General features: G+C 36.3%; 1 protein-coding gene across 1 annotated transcript in view; it reads right to left on the reverse strand.

Annotated features, from left to right (window-relative positions):
- Positions 1 to 548: 548 nt before the first annotated feature.
- GABRA1 (gamma-aminobutyric acid type A receptor subunit alpha1) overlaps positions 549 to 23,834 on the reverse strand; it is a 38,100-nt gene continuing 14,814 nt past the window's right edge. Inside the window, exons 4-9 of the mRNA XM_042826384.1 lie at positions 19,071 to 19,291; positions 17,369 to 17,451; positions 12,014 to 12,157; positions 6,686 to 6,838; positions 3,905 to 4,107; positions 549 to 857 (exon numbers count right to left, since the gene is read on the reverse strand). Coding sequence (XP_042682318.1) covers positions 549 to 857; positions 3,905 to 4,107; positions 6,686 to 6,838; positions 12,014 to 12,157; positions 17,369 to 17,451; positions 19,071 to 19,291 — 1,113 coding nt within the window. The remainder of the gene's footprint in view (positions 858 to 3,904; positions 4,108 to 6,685; positions 6,839 to 12,013; positions 12,158 to 17,368; positions 17,452 to 19,070; positions 19,292 to 23,834) is intronic.

Genomic DNA, 23,834 nt, shown 5'->3' on the forward strand with positions numbered 1-23,834 from the left:
TGAACTGTATCTACAGTGAGTAATTTTTCTTTAACAATCATTTAATATTTTAAGTTAGGTCTTTTGGAATATAGAAGGGAAAAAGGAATAGGAAAATAACTTATGGGATTCAGCAAACGGAAAGCTTTAAATCCTTGAAAAGATTATAAACAGTGACTGAAAAAGTGGTGCAGTGTAGTATGTGCAACATGGACATCAAAAAGAATATTTTCCTGCTCCTCACAATCCATTGAATAAAAATATCTTTTTCATGTACATATACAATATATGTTGGGGACATTCAGTATTAAGCTATCTACAAATGCTTGCCTTTTTTTTTTTTTCCCATTACTAGAACTTTCTTTCCCTTTTTAAGAATCAGTTTCCCAAAGTTACATAGCTTATATTGTTTTCTCCCTTGTATATAGGGTTCTTAAATATACAGATATATTTTACTTCTGGTTAAATGAAGAAACCTTTATGATATTCCAAACGGGAATTACTGTATGTGAAAACTGGAAGCAATTCCCAGAGCAAAAGACAAAACAGAGCTAGATGAATAAATGAGGTTATTGATGTGGAGTCGGGGCTTTTAACTGAGGCTCCCGGTTTAAATAGGTAGCCCAATAGACTAAATTAAAGATTCCAAAAAGCAGTGGGAAAGCTATTCTTGATAGCCGATCAATTTTGCTGACGCTGTTAAAAGTTTTCTTGGGTTCTGCAGGCTTCGTTTCTGGCTTAACTTCTTTGGGCTCTATCGTTGCACTTTTAGCAATGGTTGCCAGCCCAGGGTCCCTTGCAATATTAGGGGTGTAGCTTGTAGCTGCAGCTGTGTACGTGTTATTTTTCTTAATGAGAGGATCCTTCACCTTCTTTGGCTAAAGAAAGAAGAAAATATTTTATTCCTATTGGCTTCTCAGTAGATAACATACTAAAAAAAGCACAATCAAATTTTGCTTCAAGTTAACTTTATTTCACAAGTTGTGATAACCTGTAAGTAAGAAGGTAATGTTGGGGTACACGACTCATGCAAAATACTTAGATGAAGACAGGGGCAGAATCACTCATCTAGATTATTTGTATCACTTAAACTGAAGTATATGATGGATAGTGAAGACTTACCCTGGTAGCTAGGCTCACTGTTAGACAAAATGATCTTTAATGGTAATGAGCAGTGATGAACCATTCATAATTCAACGTTCCCTTAATCAACTCTGCCACTTGACCAGCATAAGAACCTTAAAAGATACTGAATTTCTTAATGTAATTTTCCAATATTAAGACAAACAGTGTTTTTATGATTCATTCTGACACAATTCTTATATTAAAAATATACAATAAAAATATGTAACCGTGACACAAAGAAGTGGATTATTTGGAAACACACCAAACCAATCATTTTTATACTAAGGATATACACCAGAAGCATATGAATTAAAGAGAGAAATTTTCAGTTCCTACTTGAATGTTGCAATTGGATTGTAATGGCTGAAATTACATTCTGAAGAAAGGGTTTTCAGCAGCCACATGATTTTTGCAGCCACTCATGTTGTAAAGCAAGTCTATACTGAATGTTTTTCAGTGGGAGGTGTGAAGAAAAACTACTTATCAGGAAACAAAAAGAGTTAACAATGCCAACAGCTTGGAAAATCATTAGGATTCCATCATAGTATTTGCTGAGGGGGGAAGAAAAGCGAATGTTGACCATGTTGTCCTCTAAAAGGAAGATGATAATACAGATCAAGAAAAAATAGTAGGAGTGGTTTTATTGCATCATTTCACAGAATAACAAATAGAACTATCTGTTAGCAAGATGCACCTGTCCCAGAGAGGAAATACTTTTTAAGATAGTTACAGTGCTATTTGTCATAGGTTGACTATAGTTTAATAGCTAAATGGGCAAGGCCCTGGGGAGGCAGGGCGGTTTTAGTTTATAAGTAAAAAATTAAGGAGGTGAACACAAAGGTTCCTGAAGGACACCTGAGAATGTGCAGGAAAGCTGCAAAAGCATGAGGGCACGTGGGAAGAAGCGTGTTGAAGCATGACACTGAGCCCCAATCAGGAAGGAAACACGTACTGATGAAATGTTAAATTGGTTCCTTCATAGGAAAGGGGTTCGGATAGTGCCTGTGGTGCAGATGCTCTTTGTTTCAAGACAATAATATTCACTGTAGCTTGAGGCTCAGGAAAAGCTTCAAAACATCTTAGAATATCTCTGCTGAGTAAGACAAACAAACAACTGAAAAAAAAATACTCAGAAAAGAAAAAAGATCAAGTCAGAAGGCTTTCTGGTTGCCTGTCTTTTCTCTCCTCCTGAGCAGGAGGGCTGCTGACATGCTTGGTATGAAGCCTGTACTGTTTCCCCATCGGCAAGATGTGCTAATGAGCAGCTCTAAATCCAGCAGGTCGAAGAACCAGATTGCAGAAGAGTCAGGGGACACTCAGCCTACAGATACAAATTTCATGAGGAATCTGATCCACAGGAAGCCCTGACACCAATCAGGGGCCTGACACTTTATGTCAAATTTGAATTAATGAAAACAGAGCAGCCAAGAGGAGCCCTAAACTTTATTAATCTGTGTTGCTTTGTTTGCTGTTAGCTTGCTTTGCTTGCTTTAATGTCTGCAGATAACACGCTTTACTGGGTAGTGGCATATCTTTGTTGCCCTATAACGAAGGCAAGAATGAAGACCCTTACCTGCTAGTGAATGTAAAATCGTACATCCTCCAATGTTTCAGACAGCATTTGAATATTGTGCTTTTACTGCTCTGGTTTGTCTTTTTTTTCTTTTTTCTTTTTTTTTCTTATTTGGTATGAAAATTTAATTTTCTTTGAAATAAATAGCTGGTTATAGTTACTTATGTTAGTAGGTAGATAGTATTAAAATAGGAATAATTAATATTTAATATTTTCTATTAAAATAACTCGTTCTTTAAAAAATAGCTGTAATGTGGATAAAAGCACAGAGAAACAGAAAAGAATGACTTTCAATGGAGGTATTATCAGTAACTGAAAATATTGACCAGCAGTAACACCACTCAAATCTGTAAGTTAATTGCTTCATTTTGTTCTACGATGCTTTTATGGCTGGTTGTCACTGTGTAAATGTTCAGAGTTTATTTCTATTTTATCACTGAATGACTTGCACAACAAAAATAGAAGAAACAGTACAACAAAGAATATTTATATATCCTATCTGTACATTCCTGAGTTAAACACATATATTCGCATACCAATGAGTAACATCTGCTCCTCCAAATATTTATTCTGCTGATTCTCTAATCTGTGAATGTTCATAAGCAATTAGGCGATAAGCAATTAGGCAAGTTAAAAGTCTCTTTCAAGATCTCTTAAATAACCAAAATGAGCTTCCTCACAAAAGGAGCTCACATGATATTTCATAGGAAATAGGAAACTCATTCCCTGTACATCCGCAACAATTTGTTGATGCATATGTGACTTACAGACAGTCTGATCCCTACAAGGAGACAAACTGATGTCCTCCTTTGCCCTGAGGGAGGTGTGGATCAGGGTTACTGACTCCTGAAACAACCTAATTTCATATATAGGCTAAGAATTAAAAATAACAATATTTCTATTTTTAAAAAACAGGGAAATGATAGTAGGCAAAGGCAAGAAAAAGCCATGCATTGATTGATTGATTGATCATTATCATTGGCAATCCTCTTTAAGTTGAGGAGCAATGTACTCCGGAAGCTCAAATACAGCAGCCACAAGATTTTCCTCCACATATATACTAAGGCATGGACACTTTATCTTGCTCCAGCCCTACAGAATGAATTGGCTTCCCTCAAAAAACAAACAATCAAATAAATTAAAAAAAAAACAAACAGCTATTAAAAATATATGGAGAGAGTGTGTGACATAATGTGAATTGTTGGAGTAGATATTAAGTGGCATTACCTTTTCAGGAACAACACTTTTGCCATCCCATGCGTAACCTCTCTTTGTGAAGTAATTCACTGTTGCAAATTCGATGAGTGCAGAAAACACAAAGGCATAGCACACAGCTATAAACCAATCCATGGCAGTGGCATAAGCCACCTTAGGGAGTGAATTCCTCGCACTGATACTCAGCGTGGTCATTGTTAGGACAGTTGTCACTCCTGCAAAACAAACAGGTTTTGTCCTCGTATCAGCAGTTTTATTTTGCACTTCAGTTCTCAACTACTACGATAGATAGGAAACCCTCATCTGCACCCATCATTCTTATGGACCTCTCCACTTAAATTCAGTTGCTATCTCAGGATATCAGGTTTCCAACTCTGTAGAAGTTGTGGGATCTTTGAAACATCAGTTTTATACTTTTTTTTTTCAAGTTGTTTTAGTACAATAGTAATTTTTAAATGGGGATGTAAATTATTTTTTAAGTTTTGGACTGGATAATACTTAAAGCTTCATGGAGCATAAGGTATCATCATTGCTCTTCCTTACCCAAACTGTGTAAACTGCCATAAAAATACATCGACTCACATGTGTACTTCTCCTGGTAGTTTTAATATATTTAAACATAAAACTTAAAAGCTTATTGGTTTTGTTTCTCAGCCTGGTTATTGTTAATACTAAAATTGTTTATGAAGTATATGTTCCTTCATAGATAAATTCTCTAAGCTTTATGTAGCATTAAATTTATTTAAATTCATATTATTGCAATGTTCCCTGATGCTCCAAAAATAGCACAGAATTTACTTAAGAACAATAAGAATGTTATCTGCATCTGCGATATCAGAGCTCCCATAGCTGATGACACTTGAGATCCCCATGGAGCTTTCACTGGCGGTGGTAGGGCTGTACTGAACTCACTCTGCAAAATCTGCAAGCGTAGGCTGGACATTTACATCAAATCATGTGTCCACAAGCTACCTTGACAATTGCAGTATCCTGTATTGAATGTTTTTTGCAAGTTCATCTTTGCTGCACTGAATGTTAGTGAGAATGTGCAGTGGTTTAAAATAGGCCAAATTATGAACAGTGTATTTACATACTAGTGTAAAGAGCTTGAAATTTTAGTGCCTAGTGAAGAAGCAATTTCCCATCCCTGAGAGACAACCTAATCTGACTCAGTATTAGCAAGCTTATGTTTCTCTTGTGCAAAGCAGGATTTATAATTTATATTATCTGTGATAGTAAGTGGGCTAAAAGATGTAAGATGTGCTTTTGTATGCATTTGTTCATGCGAGATATCCTGAGATGTTTTTTTTTACTGCCATTAGGAAGTGGAAAAATCACCTATCTGGATACATAATGATGGAGTAAACACAACACTGTTTACTAAATAACTGTCTTCTAAAAGGAGAACTTGCAAAAGTACATGGGTTCTTGAGCTCTCAAGATAGCAGCTGGAGATCATGGAGTATTATGTATTATTCACTGTAAGACTAGGAAATGTTGTCCTCTATCTAGGGACAATGAAGTATGGCACTGCAAAATGCTGACCTGACATTTCCTTTTAAATGGCAAGTGCAAAGAGAGATAAAATAGATACAACTTCAGTAGTTTTGAGTACACAGGCTCATAAAAGTCCCAGATCAATTCTCAGTGCAGTTGGTGATAAAACTTCTGAAGTAATTTTAGACATTAATCTAAATCACATTATGTAAATAAAATGTAATTATCTTGTGCTTTAACTGTTCTTCTGTAAATGCATATCCATATATCTACAAAAAGTCTTTACTTGGTTCATGAGGTCTAAGGTTATGCAAGCTGTGAATTATTTCCAGAGCCTTTGGGAAGCGAAAGTATATCTATGAAATGTGCCTGAGAAAGGTCAATAAAAACAGCTTTTGATCAACAAGAGTTTCAGTGTCTGCATGTTTCTCAACATCAGGCCTTGTAACTCTCTCCAGCTGCATCACTGGGAAAATTCCCTCCTGCTCTGCATCATGCCCATGGCATCCTTCTGCCCTAAGACAGCCAGCTTGGCTTTGTGCTCTTCTGCATCCTCCCGTCAAATGTGCTCAGGTGTCCCATCCATACATCACAAAAAAGACTAAGTCACATCATAGAAATATCAGGTTCTATTTTCCTTGAAAGGTATGTTACTTCTTTTTTTTTCTTCTTTTTTTCACAAAGTACTTGCCTTTGATTCTTATCTTCAGAGATTATGCTAGTTGTTTGTTTCTAATTTTAAAATAAGTGCTTGCCAGCAGTGGTTAAAGCACTGGGGACGAACTGTATAAAGTTAGAGTCCTTCAGATTCCCTTGTTACTGGGTTCATTGAGTGCATCTATTCACTGCTGTAAGCACAATAAATCATCACTGATTTTAACAGGAGATGTTTAGTAGCATCCTACTAAGGGGATTTTTTAGCTAAAGATGTTCAAAGAGGCTGAGGGTGTCAAGGACATCAAGTGATGAATACCATTAATTAAAACTTTCTGACAGTCCCCACCATGGATATCATGGATGTCACATGTCATCATCAGAAATGTGTCATTCATATATATACTGTTTTGGAAAAGTAGAACTGGAATAGATTGTTCAAGATATTTTCAGGTCCAATTTTACTCTTAATTTAAAAGGTTTGGAACTTGTATAGTTTTCTGGTGCATCTCACAACAACACATTATCTCTTGAGCCTGTACTAGCGCAGCAGATGTGCTCTTCTGCAATATCACTCTGCGCACATCACTTTTACCATAAAAATTCTTACATTTATTTAAGGAGTTTATAAGTCTTTCTTACCAAATACAGTTCTTGCTGGAACAGATTCTCTGTTGAGCCAGAAGGACACCTGTGACAGTATCACTGTCATGATGCATGGCAGATAAGTCTGAATGACAAAGTAACCAATCTTTCTCTTCAAGTGAAAATGTGTAGTCATAACAACATATTCCCCTAAAAATAAATTAAAATAAAATTAAACAACAACAACAAAAAAAAACTGTAAAGATTTTATAAATACAAAAATCTGGAGACTATTAATGAAGTCACTTTTCATTATATGTACAACTCTGATTAAGCAAAAAAAAAAATCAACCTTCAAATTGTACTGGGTCAGTTCCGAAGAAAACATTTAAAGCAAATTCTGAAGTTCCACTAATAATAACAGAATTAGACAGTTCTAGGAAACACTAATTAAATTTGCATCTTTTCATCTCCAGTGAGTAGTGAATGGACGTCTGCATTAATTAGAAGCTGTTTAGGCCTCTTGTGAAAGATTTCCTTCCATTAGAAGCTGGAAAACTGCCGTAATATGCACACGGAAACATCATCCAAAGACGAAGTGATGACAGCAAGTCAGAAATGTTTCAAGCTTAAACTGTAATTTGTGATGTGGTTATGTTTCTATTATCAATGTGTGTGCTTTATCTACTCTGAATATTAAGCACCCCTACCCTACTAAATTCAGTACCTTACTAAATTAATATTCTCTTGCCTAGTAAATGGCCAGTGCAGGAATAGTATAGAATATTTTCATTACTGTTAGCGTTTAGTGCTAGAAAAACATATGATTTGTGTATTCCAGTTACATACAAAAGGCATTGTTAGCATTTATATAACTCTACAATTCTTTCTTTCCAGACGGTAGCAAATAATGCCTTATTTTCGGACTATTATTTACAACATCATTGGAAACATATTTTGAAGAACAGTATATTCCTAAAAGATTGGAAAACCTATAGCTACAACATTTCGTTCAGTGTAGATTGATTCTTTACACAATGGATGTTATCTTAGCAATGAAACAGGTGGAAATATAACTGGATGAAAACCTCTGTCTAGATTAGAGATGACGTGAAATCACCATTATTCTCTTTTAAAATACAGGCATTTGAAAAGAGACTGTTGCTCCTGAACAGTAATAGCTTAAATTGGATTGAAAAACTATGTCTAGACATTGACTGCTGATACACTGAGCATGTTAAATGCACTTTTCTTTAAAAGAAAGTCTAGAAGGACATTCATTTGAGCAATTGCTCAATGTATAACCCTGAGGAAATCTTATAGATAGGATGTGGCAATACTCCTGATCTGTTTCAATATAAAATATAAGTCAGTAGCAAATGGGCAAAAGAGAATCAATTAAAAATTAAAGGTAAAGCAAAGGCTATACAAGGAAAAAATTCTATCAAAAAAATAGAACTTTCAGAGCAACATGGTGATTGTTGATGTGCTTTTTACCCATTGTTCTTTAATTTTCAGCAATGATCGTAATCTTAGGAAGAATGCCAATCCTAGCTAGAAAAAACAGTAATTTAATTTTATCGCTATAGCTATTTTAATGCAGTCTCATATGGAATGCTTACAATGGTTTTCCAGAATTAATTCAGCAACCATAGAAGGCAAGCTAAGAATATAGAGTGAACACACTGCTCTGCTCTAAAACTTTATTTAGCTGCTTAAATTATGAATGTATTTTTAACCTCTAGAAATGAGAACGGGAGTCAAAGCATGAAGGCAGTTAAAAAGTCCAGGATTGCTCCCATCAGTTCAGTGCTACAACAGGTCTGAGTTAGAAGGCAGATAATGCCACAAGAAGTGCATCAGGCAAAGCACGGGGCTAGAATAATGCTTACAGTTAGAAATGCTTTCAGTTAGAAATCAAAGATGTTTCTTTAGATCCTCAAAATACGAATGGACTTGAATCATTTATTAAAATATTGTAGATCATTTAATGAGACTTATTTAAATAACTACAGGACATATAATTTACACATATTATACAATATGAAACCTTTGAAAGTGGCCACACAACTCCTGCACTTACATTAACCCAATGTTTTGAACCATGTTCACATTTCAGTCTTTCCAGTGCTCTGAAAGAGTTTGTGTCTGTGCTCAGCACTTTCGCTGCAGTATTTAAGCAGCCCTTAATTCTATGATGTTTCACAATTAAGAGTCAATGTTCAGATATTGTAAATTAACCTGTGTCCTTATAATGAAATGGCTGATATTCAGAAAAGTCAGATCAGACCTATTTATGTTCTTTAAGCTATTTTTAATAAACCCAGTTAATCAGCTGGGCACCAAAACTTACTGTGCATCACATTAATTTTAATGACATGCAGACATGAGGTTCGATGAGGGAAATGAGTTTACCGTAATAATACTTATCCTATCACTGTGGGTAGAAATGAGGCTTTCCTTGACATTAGTTTAAAGCAAAATATTTCTCTTCTTATGCTGTGTAACCCAAGAGAAATTAGCCCCTCTTAAGAAGTATTCTCTCAGCAGGTTTTTAGACCAAAAGAATATATCATTTAGTGAGTACAAACCCTGCTGTTTCTCTATGCAAAACAATGTTTTCAAGGTGGCAAAATAATTCTGTGCAAATGGGGAATTTTCCCAAGCCCTTTATGCATCTGTTCAAGCACTTGCAAATAATGTGATTTTAAAGTCCATCTGAATAGGACTTGATAGTTGAAGAGTGACAGAAACTGCACATGCAACTTAAAAATGATTGGCTCCCTGCTTAAGCAAAATGGCAGCAACAGTACTAGTTTGCTTACTGAAAGCTATATTTAAGCTTGCGGAACCTGCACGTGTAAGGAAACAGAATAGATTCTTCCATTGGTGGCATGAGTGAATAAGTAGACTGAGAAAAACAGGTTTTTTTTTTTTTTTTAATAGTAGAAATTGCAGATCTCTTTTCATTAAAAAATCAGGATTTTGTTCTAGATCCAGAAATGAGCATAGCAGATGGACCACTATCAAGGGAAAAACAAAACAAAACAAAATAGCAGTTTCATCAAATCATTTATACTTTCAATAATACCTACCTAAGGTTCTGCCCAAGTTCTTGGAAAATATGTGTCTAGAATTCCAGACAACTATCAATATCTTAAAATCACTGAAGTGTTTGAAATTTCCCTTAATGAACCATAGAATCAGTTGTGTGAGAGCATCGTTTTCTCGCCTAAAAGAGATGCTGAGAATTCTTAGTGAAGACTGACTTCAGCTCCTTTTGTCTTTTTGTCACATGAGTCAACCTCCATAAATCTGGAAACGGAGGGATTTCACAGTTTTCATTACATACAGAGTGTCTTAAAACAGGTGATGAGAGGATAAAGATGTGCTGGAGGATTGTGGTGAGATAGCTGCCCAGCTGTCTTAGTGGGGCAGAAGTTGACTTCTGATCCCCACCACTACTTTGGTGAAAACAAATGTCAAGAAGTACTTTTAAGACACTGACTTTTCAAACAAGTTTCTTCCGCCTATTTATTAACCATTTTATTAGTATTAACTAAAGAGAGTTGCAAATTTGGTACTAAGATTATTTATGGGCTTATTTTTAGCTTTTATCCATTGTATTCTTTATAAACCTGTTCTGCATCTAGACAATAGAATTTTATTTAGGCAAGTATTAACTATACTGCTTTTAGGATGGGAGTGGTAAAGAGTTCTATCAGGCGCAAAAATGAGACAGAATTCAATCCTGTGAAATATTATGGGCAAAAGAAATATAATCTAGTTTTTTATTGAAGATGTAACACAAGTTTTTACATTTCTTAGGTTTGCCTTCAGTTCTGTTTAAAGATTTATTATCTGTCTTCAGAATTTACATGGTGCTTCTCGCAGTACTGAACTATATCTGGTATTGTACATTCCCAAGCTCATGAGTCTCTTCTAACTGTATTGCTGCCATGGTAATGCATCTGGTAAGCAGAGAATTGGTGGTGAATGCAAAAGGACCATGAAGGTGCCAAGGTCTGAGCGAATAGCTTCAGAACAGAAAGAGCAAAGGGCTCAGGATCCGTACAGTCCCTCACAAATTAGGCTGCCTTTTCAGGAAGGGGCAGGTGGGGTGAATTAATGGCTCCACAGACATCAACAGGAACATTTCTGGATGTGCCTTGCCCAAAAGTTCTCTCTCCTTTTATTTGCCTGATGGGCAAATCGTTGCTCAATAATGGAAGTAACAAGTCTATGGAAGCAGTTCTGTTTATATTGTTCTTATGCAAAGTCCTTATTTCTGCCATTCCACTTACTTTTAAAATTACATGTACTGAACAGAAGCTTCCAAGCAGTAACTTGAAAATTGGAGCACTGGAAATATATTATGCTTATAAGATAAATTTTATATCTTAGGTGGACTTACAAATAAATACTGACAAGCTAAATAACAAATAAATTAGACAGTGATTAGGGTTAATATTACATTAATTCATTTTCTCTTAACTGTCTGCTTACTTTACATATGACTCATTAGAAAGTTAAGTTTAGGCAGGCGTGCTTTTCTTGAGCTCTGACACAACTGCATGGGCTCTCAAAGCCATAGTTACTTGTAATGGAGTTCTTTTCTCTGGTCCATTGAACATTCAAGCCAGACAAGGCTGTGAGGTCTTGTTCATCCTCAATGCTCAGCTTATGACTGTTTAGATCTTTGTGCCCTTCCAAAGTAATTAAAGTAAAATCGCAAGGATTATATTTTGAAATGGAAATGGCAAAGTGGAAAAAAAAAAAAGCCAGCTTCAGAGATATAGATAAATAGCATGAAAACGTGGGTTATTTTTTTCTACCACACTTCTAGTAGTTTTAGATTTAAAGCTGGTGGCACAAACTAAGATACACAAATGCTATGTTTGGATGTTCCAAATGTTTTTTCTTAATTCAGTGAATTTTTTTTTCACCCTCTAAATACCTTCATGAGAAAGTACGTGCTTACTTTCAGCATCTTATTCCACTGTCTCCAGAACATGGTTTTTGAGGACTTATATTCTGATGCTCTTATATATAGTAAGCAGACAATATGATAAAGATATGAGGAAAGATTCTGTACAGCGTAGATTGCTCTGTTTTTTTTTCTTTCTGGTTAGATTCGCCACTCTAGGAAGCTTTGCAACTGTTGAAATATTTTAACAACCAATTAAAGTAAGAAATAATCCCAGGATATGTTATCTTTTCAGAGCTGTGTTTCCCTAACCTAAAAGCCATATATTGCAATTTCTCTCTCTCTTTCATCTGTTGTTTTTTGAATTTTTCTTTTTTTGCTCTAAATTCTGCTTTGATGTTATAGATCTTCCATTAAAGCAAAACCACAACCCTTCCCAGCAAACCTTTTTCACAGACCTGTGCTGGACTGAACGATTCCAGAGTCCACAGTTTGTCCAAGCAGATCATATTGGTTCAGTCGAGAGCCATCTTCAGCCACCACCACTGACCTTGCTGGTTCTCGTGTCCATTCATACACAACCTCTGCTCTGGTATAAGCATCTAATTTAAAACAAATACAGCACATTTCAGCCTTTCACCTTCTGTTGCCATATGACTTAAACAGACCATTGTTTTGAGCAGTAGAATGAACGTTAACTTCTCTTTTACCACCTACAGATTGCTTACTGCAACGTTTTGTCTATGGCAAGTATAACTGCCTATGCCTGTTGTGATGATCAGATAAATAGATGCTGTCAGGCAAGTTTAAGGTTCATCCTCAGTGGTACGAAGGACTTTATCTTTCTTACATTGTTCCTAACTGTATAAAATCTAAATAATCATTAAGGAGAGTTAGGCATGGAATTTCATGGGTACTGAAGAACTCAAGTTCTTTTTCTAATTTTTATCAACTATCGAGAAAGATAAGCCTCAGTATTTTCAGTTTGTGGTGGTGTGGTGTTGCTTGAGCCACTGTAATAAACTAAGTCCACCTCAGAATAGTTTCACAGACCTCTTTCTTAGCCTGACCAGAGCTCTCTACTTTGGCATTACCCTCTTACACTGCCTTTGCTCTATAACAGGCATAGCAGATATTTCTGAGGCTGGATTTTTGGAATCTCCAATCTCAATTCATTAAGCATGTTACATAGATATTTAGTAGCATCCTACATATGCCATCCAGATGTTATGTGCTATTATTAGTTTATTATTTATATTGTTTCAGGAATTAAACTATATACTGTTTTTTACCTCAGTCTTGCAATACTGTTCTGTCATTTTTTGTAGTCTGCGGTCTGACAGCTCTCGCTTTCAGCAGTTGGGGTGGGAGTTAGCTGTCTACATAGAGGCACTGAGTGTCGTTCTTGACACCTAGGAGTATCCAAGACATGTATGGGACTGAATGTGTGATTAGAACCTATGTAAAGCTTGCTCCCACCAGAGGCAGCTGAAAGCCAGATGGGACATCTTAGGGCATCTAAAATGCCACTATAAATGTCTATTTAAATGACTGACTGACTCCTACCTCCTAGATGAGAATTTCCCTGTACATTTCAGACCTGGTAAGCAGGAAAGGGAAAGGAGGAATCTGATTCACTTGACCTCATTTGTGAGTTAATAATTTTATCTTATCAGTGTAAGAGATAACAGTAATTGAAGAGGTGGTTTTAGATGGAGCATACTGGTAAATTAATTGCATGGCATTTGATCCTGCATTATTGAAGTGCAAGGTTGCTTTTGCCCTCAGACTTCATATTCCCCAAGCACTGTAACATATGCATCGTTCTTTTGGAAGCAACTGTAAATGCAAATGTACTTATTTATAATTCTGACCTTAAAAATAATGGCCACAGTAATTACAAGGGTTTGTCTGCTATTTTAGCCAAATAAAGAAAAGGGGACAGAATCAGCTTAGAAACATTTTACTTGCTCTGGAGCACACATGAAGTCTGTGAGAGGGGGCTGATTTCTTGAACTGCTGAGGACCACTGAGTGAGAACTCAGAGGGAAGGCAGCACACTCACCAGGGCTGGAAATGGGCCCTATCCTGCCCAGTGGCTGCCATCCAGCCATGTTCGGTTCACCATTTTCACCATGGATGGTGTGTTCCCCCTCCTATCTTCAGGATCCAGTTGACATATTGCATAAGTAGCAGCATATTCTTTTGTTCCTTTCATTATTGCTTTGCAGAGTTGCCTTCGTTTTATACTGACAATCAGATTTTTGTGGGAAGAACTGAGAACAATCAGATTTTTGTGGAAAGAGTTGAGGACAGCAGCTGCCTTTCTGATTTTGTTATGCCAACATATGGCTTTTTGTTGTTCCAGAAGCCTCTTTAGCATTTGTCACATTGAATTTACATTGGAATAACCTCTAGCTTAAGCTGCTATTTTGGCAAATCATTTTAGCCTTGGAGCTGGGTCAAGCATTTACTGGCCTCTACAGTACAGGCAGAGTCCATGGGAGATGTGGCACTCCTTCAGTATTAGGCTTCTCTGAATCCAGTTCCAACAAGAGATGGGTAACAGTGGAGGACATGGAAAAACTCTTATCCAATTTAATTCAAAACAAATACTGCTGGGCTGAGCAAACACTACCTTGGGGAGCTACTAAGTCTAGTATTGCAATTTGCACATAAAAAGTGGCTTTCATTACAATTAAAGGTCTTTTTCAGTAAATTCTTCAGTCCATTAAGATTAATTTCATGAATTGCTTTAGTTGTCTGAAGGGAATCTCCCAAATGTATTGGAAGGTGGCTCTCACTGAAAAAGCAGCAATTAAGTTTGAGATAAAATATATTCTATTTGTAAGAGTAAATTTATTCTCTTTTCATATGTACAGCTATGAGACCTGTTTCCATAACTTGTCCAAGTCTCGCCACTTGTCCAGTTGGAGAGACTTCTATTTATGAATAACCAAATATTGAGACAGAAATACTTTATAATCTGGTAATTATGCTATATAATCTAATGAGATGGATGGGGGAGGTCCAGATTTAAGGTTCTGTTTTGGATAGTGGATTCCTCTGCAGTGTTTGCAGTACAAGCATGCTGCAGAACACACTACCCCACGTTATAAGCTCCTTTAAAATTATTAGGAGAATACAGTTTCCCTGAAAATGCTTTGATCTTGTCTCACAACACTTCCCATCATTTGGAAGCACTTGCTTTGTTAGCTCCCGTTTGGGACAGCTGGCATGATAATAGCCAGTTTGTGTTCAAAAAGGAAAAAATACTGCAAATAGTTTGTGCGATAAAATAACCCACACTCTGAGACTGGAATACTAATTATCACCTATGAATTTAGGGTAATTAAATGATATTTCAATTAGAAATAACACTCACTGATTGTCCTTTAGTTTTAGTTTAGACTATCCTTTAGTTAATTCAAGGGAAATAATATATAATATGATAATAAAAATGTATTGTAGAATAAAATGGAAACAAATTTAGATACAAATGATATTCAGAACTACAAGCACATATTTTTGCTGTCCTGTTTTCACCTTGTGATTCCAGAACTGTATTTGCATCCGTATTATCTATCCTTTGCATAATTTCTTTATCTCTTCATCATTTAATCAAGGCAAGATCCCTACTAATCTGGAAAACCACACACTCATTGAGCCAAGAGTACTCTAATCTGGGACACACTGAGCCAAAAATAGCTGAGTATAGGAAAAGAATGAAAACTATTGTTCGCACTTTAGTGTCTGATGTTAGAGGCTGTGGCTAAATGATACACAGATATGCTGACAGACATCAAGTATACAAAAATTCAGTCTGCTAGTTCACATTTGTTCAAAAACTGTTGATGGTTTAGCTTTCTATCAGAAGGTTTTATGCATGCTTATCCATCTTTCTGTCTTCCAGATCCAGCATACATTCAATCTGCATTTCAAAAGAAATTCAGTCCCGTGACTGCTTCTAGTATAAGTGGGATCCCAGGTGATCCCAAATGCACAGATATGCTGTCATTGATCAAAGATCCATTGCATCTATCTATATATAATTCAGACTACGACTTCTTTTCCCCTTTCTGATTTACAGGAAACTTCAAAAGGTTTATTGGAATTGCTGTAAGAAAGGTTGACATTCAAGTACTAAGCTATTCCTGTCAGTTATACTTCAAGTTTGTATAAGATTCTATTCTGTAAATTGTATCTAGGAGGCTAGTAGCTCTTTAAAGAGAAAACACCAGTGCTTTCTCATAGTAAGCATAGAGGTAGCCAGTCTAAAGTAAATCATCATCCTGTCTGGGACCATGTGAAGAATGAATTGGGTGTTTTGTTTGTTGGCTTCTAAAATAGATCTAGTCACTAAGTACCCATTATCAGTGAAACGACCCATTTCTACTAGAAAAAAATTGCCACTGAGAAAACAATTTGTACAATATTGTATTTTCCACACATTTTATCTTCCTAGTTTGTGTTGAACTGAGTGAAATAAAGCAGATCTTCACTTTTTTTTCCCCTTTCCTTTCAGAATTTAAGCAGGGGTTGAAAGTAGGTCACTTCAAAAGTAATGCCTCCTTTTTATTTCCATGGAAACTACAACAGATACAAAGACCACAATAACACTATTTGATAGAGCAAATTCTCAACTATAAAACAATGTTTTTCAATGTAGTTGCTACCATTAGCTATCCATTTATGCCAGTGATGAACAAAAGCCTACTTGCTCTGCTCATAAAGACCTGCACCTGTGCAAGTGACCCACTGACACTGTTGCCACTGCTGACATGCTGCCTCACTGTGCTCACATCACTATTTGGTCTCCAACAACATTCAGCAAGTGTCAGTGAATGTCAATGGGTACCATTTATTCTGCATGGAGGAATTCACTGACACAGCTTTGCTTCATACATGCTTCCATGTCAGATGCCATTTTGTCAGACTGTCCCTGTGCTGCCATCTGTCACATGGCAAGAAAATGGAATGGGAGGTTTGTTGGAAGGTTCAACCTCTGCTGCCATCTCACCAACATCTATCTCTGATATTTCAGGCGAATGAAGCAAAAGAGGAGGCATTACTTTCAGAGCAGACCCCTTATTTAATTTCTGGTAATAACAAGTTTAGTAAACTTTTAACCATCAGCGTCATGTGGGCTGCTACTCCAATTCAGTTTTGGGGGAGAAATTCTCAAGTTATCTGAAGTGCTGTCAGTTATTACTCTGATTTCAATTATATTATGTTTTGTTTAGTGCATTCTCTAATGTAAGGTTAAATCTGTTGCAAATTGCAATCTCTCTTTGGAATTTTGTGACATTTTCCACTTTGAGAAATGCTGCATGACTGAAATATGAATGGTATTGTAATCTTAGATGAAATTTTGTTCTAAACATACAAAATCATGGTAGGAAAATTATTTTTACCTATACCAGTTGAATTATTCACTGTCTTCACTGTCACTGTCTTCACTGTATTACTTATGTTTAAAACTGACTTTGTGACTTCAAAAAAACAATAAAAAAGTAACCCGAATATTAACAACATCTTGTGTGTGACAAACTACTTCCCTAGAAGTTAAGGATGATACCATTTTTCTCCTTTGTGAATGTCCAGGCATGACACTGGAACGTGTTTAAGGCACTTCTATGTCTTATTCACTATATTATGAATTATTCATTTTATGAAATACAAACATATGTAAGAATGAGACTACTGTTAAGTTAAAAGTACCCAAAATTAAAACCTTGACGTTTATTCAGTTGTGCAGTATGCCTATAGAGTGGCCTCAAAATGGAGAAATCTCAATTTAAAAATAAACTTACAGCTTCCAAATTTCAAGGGGCAAGCATGCACATCCATAGGAAAGTCTTCTAAATGCATTGGACATTCTGCTCTCACAGTCAATCTATAATGGATCAATGAGCAAAAACACATATTTATTCTACTTTCATAGAAATAGTAAATAGACTTCTATTAAGACGCATAAAATAGTCTATCATCTGTTATGTGATTAGTAAGCAGCTAGAGCAGGACCTGAATGGCCTGTCTCAGAATGCAGATAGACCTTTGTAAACACAGCAGTGAATCTGACTGCTCTTTACCATGTCTGATTGTACAGCAGAGACAGGCTTATACTTTTAACTTGGTGTAAGGAGTAAAATCTCAGAAACCAAAATTGTTTCCATGCTGCCATCACAAAATTGTCCAGTTTCGAGTGCTGAAACATTTGTTGAAATCATTTTGTTGCTACTAGCAACATGTTGCTTAGAATGAGAAATTAAATAAACTAAAAACATTTCCTCAAACTATCACATATCACACACAAGTCAGCAAGGAATGGACTGCAATACTTGAATGCCAAGCAAAAGATTGCATTAAGACACTTACAAATATGAGGAAATAGAAATTGTTATGTTCAAAAAAGAGATGTGAACAGTGTGCTACCAAGGTAGTGTTCTTGGGAATTCCTGAACAAGCATTTTGCCAGAAAAGAAAAACTGACCTAGACTTGTGTAAGTACCAATCAACCAGATTGTACCCTAGCCTTGGCAGTCTTGAAGGATGTTTCAGAACAAACTGAATATATTTGGTAAGCTCTCAAATGTCTGGAGACTGTATTTTCTCCAAATACTTGTACTCTTTTAAAAATATTTTTAGAATTGTTAAAAGAAAGCTCACTGTTCACCTACTTACTGAACTACCCATCTTGACTTCCAGACAAAAGCGTCACATAAATATAGCTATGTAGAGACAACGTGTTATTTCTTTCATTGCTCAGTTCATGGTTCTTTTCAATTCAGAACATTTCCACCACTGTGCATCATCATTGTTTTGAAATAACAACCTCTGCTTACAACTGATTAGCTCAAGTTATTATTGTCATAAAAAGAATATATTAACAATAAGAATGATCCCAGAACAAACAAACAAAAAAAAATACAAGCAAAACCAAGCAAACAAAAACCAAAACAAAGCAAAACAAACCCACAAACATTTCAAATGCTTTAGTGAAATGTTCTTTTTTTTACAAATGGAATAATAAATTTTTAGATTCTCAGATTCCCAAAAAGCACAAAAAATTACAGTGTGTTCAAGGTGACATCAGATGGGGCTTTGGACAACTTTGTTTTGAGGAAGATGTCCCGGAGCATGATGTGGAATTAAGTGATGTCTAAGGTACCTTTGAACCTAACTATTCCGTAATTCTACTTTGCTGGTGGAATCCTTGAAAGCAACTCAAAATTAATGTCCTCCGCAAACTGATTGTTTCCTGACTCTCTAGGCCTTCTACCTTCTCAAAATCAGGTATTAAGAAATGTGCAGCATGTGTAAAGGTAGCACAGTGGAAGGAAAACAAAACACTTGCAAATGCCTTTTTGTCCATCATTCCTGGACATGTCATGGAAAAGATTATTAAACAAGAATCAAATAATCCCCAAAAAGGAACCTGCTTCCTGTTTGGAAAATAACTTTACCTACTTAAATTGTCAAACTAAATGAAAGATAAAATATTTGAGGGCTCACCTCATTGTGTACAGCAGTGTCCCATCCTCTGTAATTCGCAGTAATTTATTTGGCATCGTCATATTATGAGCCACTGACTTCTTTCCATTGTGGAAAAAGGTATCAGGTGTCCAAATTTTGCTGGCCATTAAATTGTTTAACCGGAGAACAGTCATAGGTCCTTTGAATTTTAATCTCTCATCTTTCCAGCTTTGGCGGAAAAATACATCTATAGTGTATTCCTATACCAATTCAGAAGAGAAAAGGTAATACTGCCATGTGTTGCAACACAGGAATTTGGAAATCATAATTTTACTGTTCCCTTAAAGCAAGACTATTAATGAAATTAGTAATTATCAGAACATTTATTCTCTAAATTACTTACAATGTATCTGAAGCTGGTTATTTAGCAGCTACAACATCATTACTGTACTGAACAGAGTAAATGTTAGGAAGAATGGCATATGAAAAGTTAGAAAGAATTGAAGATATAAGATATAGGAAATTACATAATCCGCCCCTTTCTCCTTTCACTTTTACCTTTCATAGAACTGTAATTTGAATCTGCAGACACTGAACCATTGTGCATAGCACAGGAAGAATTTGTCTCTTTGAATAAAACAAGGCTGGTGAGACAGGATCTTATCAGAGCCTTTTGTTCTAGGTGCCTCTTTAGCACGAACATGCAGTCAACTTATGAAAAGTTCATGGCTCACTAAATTATGTGGTCTGGTTTATGGGACATGAAATGGCTCAGAGTCTAAATTATTGCACTAGAGAGAGAACAAGATGAGGACAACTTTGGACCAAGAGTTATAGTGTGGGGCAATAGGGAAGAGATGTATTGGCTGAGTTCAGTGTATACAGGGAGAATCAAAATAACCAACATTCATTATGAAATTGAAGATTGACTTCATACAAATTTCCTTCTTTTAGGAATTAAGAGGCAGAGGGTGAAGTTAGAAAACATATGTTGGTGCTTTCTAAATAAAACACAGAACAGTTTCACACTGGATGGGAGAAAATATGGAAAAGTCTTGCGGATGCAGTATACTGTAATATTTACATGGGGAAATACCCAATCCCAAAGTGAAGTGCTATATGGGATTACCCTGGCCCTTCCATCATTCTTGATTATGATTTTGTGATAAATGTCAAAAGCAGCCATCCAAACACTGTTCAAATTACCCTGAATGATAATCTTTTGGCCGAGAAATGGAACCTTTTCTGAGATCTCCTGCCAATGATTGATGGCAAATCCTGAAGGCAAATGTTTCTGGCACACAGTGCTACAAGTAAAAGAGCTTCCCCAAGGAATATATTAGTAAAGAGAAACATTGCGGAGTGAACATTTAAAATCTTTCTCTTGCAGTCTCCTTTAGACTTCTGGTTTTTATTGAAAAAATGGCAGCATTGTACAACATAAGCAACTATGAGCAAGTATTGATGGTGATAGTCTTGTGGCATTTTTTTCCTGTTTTCAGGGCTCAAAACACCTAAATAAGTTTATTATGGACAATAAAATGTAGTTCCAGGGGATGATCTTTGTTGTTGGTGGTGTTTTCATCTGAGACCTGTGAATCACGTTGATGCATATTTAATTGCAAAGATAATAGCATTTTCACTTTCTTAATCACATGCTCAGTGTGCTGCTGGAGGCTGGATTTGTTCAGCTCCAGTGACAGCAGTTGTGCACTTTTAGCCACATCTTCCTTCAAAACCCTGCTGGATCAGAGCCTCAGGTTGAATCCTGTGCAAGATATTGTCCCAAATGTGTAGAAGAGTAGAAAATAGAGGAGGTATAAAAGGCAGTAAAATACTGTATTTCCTTAGCTCCAAGGATTTCTTCTTACATGCATGGGAAGAGTAAAAGACGTGCCCAGATGGGGATCCCACTTCAGTGTGCCATTTAAGCCACTCATTCTCTCTTGCAACTGCAAAAGGTGGGAGGTGGTGCAGGTTTAGAGAAGTGAGTATGGGTATTCCGTTTATGTGAGCATAGTATTCTGATGTTGAAAGAACAAAGAGTCTGGAAGGTTTGGTAAAGGAATCTGACAGCAGAAAACAAGATTCAGTTAAAAAGGGGCTGACAGATCTTGCCTGGCGTAAACTGCATCATTCTCTATCCCAGGCTGCTGCGCCATAAACCATTTTGGCTGAGCTGTCTTACCCCCTTAGCTTTCACTACCTGCTTCAACATGTACAATAATTCTCCTCAAATGAATCCCGACAGACAGCTGATCTTTAAGATCAAGTCATCAGATAACTCTTACTCTGATTATAGCTTTCTTCCACCACAGAGTGCCATCAGAAGAAACCGTGTTCTATAGCACTGTTTTATGTGCAAGTGGGTGAGCAAGATAAAATTCAGTATAAATTTTCCACAGAGGAGATTCTTCTATCCTTAGCATGCAAGTAAAGAAAGAAGATTCCTATTTGCACTTTGCCAATGAATTGTGTAGTACTGAATATTTACAGTACTTTGTCCTAAATGAGAGATTCAGGCAGGAAATCTTTAGTACTTTATACATTCTCTAAGCCACTCATCTGTTCTCTCTCCCTGGAAATTGTTTATGTACATGGTAGACCACAACATGGTCTGTATTGTACTAGGTGATATATAGGAAGGTACAAAGGCAGAAATTCTTTCCCAAAAAGCATACAGTAGAGAAGCAGTGGGAATGAAGGCTTACTGGGAAAACTCTGTTGTTGGCTTATTTCTGTGTTTGTTTTTTTTTTTTATGAACAAAATTACTGTAAATGCTTCTTATTCCAGACAATATATATACATAGATAAATTTCAAAAAAATGACACTTATGTGAGAATAAGCAGTTATCTGCTTATTAGTTCAATCTACCATCTGAAAGATCGTGCCTCAAGATCTGTGAGGTTCTTCCAAGATTAGATGTTTTTATTTCCAAAGGTGTTTTTCTCCTGTTTAACTTTATTCACAGGTTTAAGATGGAGAGAAGGCATTCTTTTTATAGAATAACAGGTTATGTCTATGCTGTTCTTAAAAGAGTGTCTTGAGAGTGGGTAGGAACACCATGTTCTGCCTGATATATCAACCTACTATCTATATAACTGCCTCACTGGATTCCTGAAAACAGATGGTCTAGGTATGCTGGTGTCTCACTATGGCTGTAGTTTTATAACATATGGCGTCAGCTGGAATAGCTCATTCCCAGCCTCAAGCCATCAGTCTAGGCTCAGACAGCAGTGCACCATCCCCTTGGCATGCCAATACAGATGCCTGTGAGACCCTCCTGTGACCAGATCCCATAACCCAGTCAATGCTGTCATTCTGCTCACTGGAGCAAATTTGGGGTAGCTCTCAAAAGATAGTGTCCACAGTCAACTTGTAGCATGCACAGAAGGCTTTGCATTAAATGTGCATGGAATTAACATGAATTTATATTCGGATAAGCTCTTCATTTGATCTTTCCCTCTATGTTTTTCTCTCATTTTCACACATTTCCTTAAGCAGAAGAGTTAGCATAAGTAGGCTGTACACACATTACTTTCTATGCGAGGTGAGTAGGAGTATTACACTAAATCCTTTTCTGTGGTCTCTTGCTTTTCAAAATCTGTGAACACCTGCCTGTCTGCTTTTTGGCAGTGATTGCTTATGCTATAATCATGCAGCTATACTGAGGTCAATTTATTTTTTTCCAAGTATACTTATTTGTAATTTTGAAAGTAGATTATTTTTTACTTCAATATTTTACCCCAGAAACCCAAATCCTATGCAAATATTAGTTTTCCCAGGAACATCAAATGAGCTTTACCTTCTACTCAATAATGAAATCATCTGAAACTATCAACTGTAAGTACACAATGAAGTCCAGACACACTATTCCCAAATAATATAGAAGGATCACTAGTTGCTCTAAATTTATGTCTGTGAGTAGGAAAGCATCAGTGCCTATTAACTTGCTGCTCCTTAATTGAATTTCCTAGTAAATCTGACTCAACAGATGATACAGTAGGTTGGTCAGGTAACTCTAACAAGTGTTACCTTGTGTTTTCACCAGCATGTATCTAGTACTCTTTTTATTCTCACCTCCTCCAAGCATCTGTGTCCACTCTAATACTTCAAAGGAGTTTAATTTTCAGGAATTTTTAACTATCTACCTCCCAAAAAGACAGATCTCTAAAAAAATCAAGCAACTGCCTTCACAAGCTACAGCTGCTGCAATTTTAATTCAACGCTAAAAATTAAGTGTGTATTAGACCCATGACTGTGTCTGAAGTTTTCATTTAGTTTCATGGTTGGTTATCTATTTCCAGACTGAACTGGAAAAGCAAAAATTGCTCATTCAATCACCAGAGCAAGAAGTTTAGATTTCAGAAGCAATTCTTAATTAAAAAAAAAACCTCACATTTTAATGTATAATTTAGACCAATATCTAGGAATTGTGTTTCAAAACATTTTTTAAAAAAGTGCAGGAGTAATTTATTGAATTTTTCTGAATTCTTCTTCATGGTATAGTACTTAGACACAGCACTCCATACATGAACTGAGGAGACAAGTCATCAGTGTGACTGTTTCCCTGGATTGCCCTTTGATTTCAGGACTTCCTAGCAGAAGGTGGAAATAGTCCAAGCTTTTCTTTCTCATGTAAATGTGATGGTGTGAGTTGGAAATACAGTTTTGATTGTAGTTTTATAAATAGTGTCATCCAAGCAGTCAGGAAAATGGTGGCTTTGCATAAAGCTCTTTTATGAAAATAAAGTAGTTCAGAAGAGTTACTTGCTCTGTCGTTCTGGTGTTTAAGGCCCAT

Source organism: Centrocercus urophasianus, unplaced genomic scaffold (genome assembly GCF_019232065.1).
Source record: "Centrocercus urophasianus isolate 14NV4802_14NV808 unplaced genomic scaffold, USGS_Curo_1.0 seq_26, whole genome shotgun sequence".
Classification (NCBI taxonomy): Eukaryota; Metazoa; Chordata; class Aves; order Galliformes; family Phasianidae; genus Centrocercus; species Centrocercus urophasianus.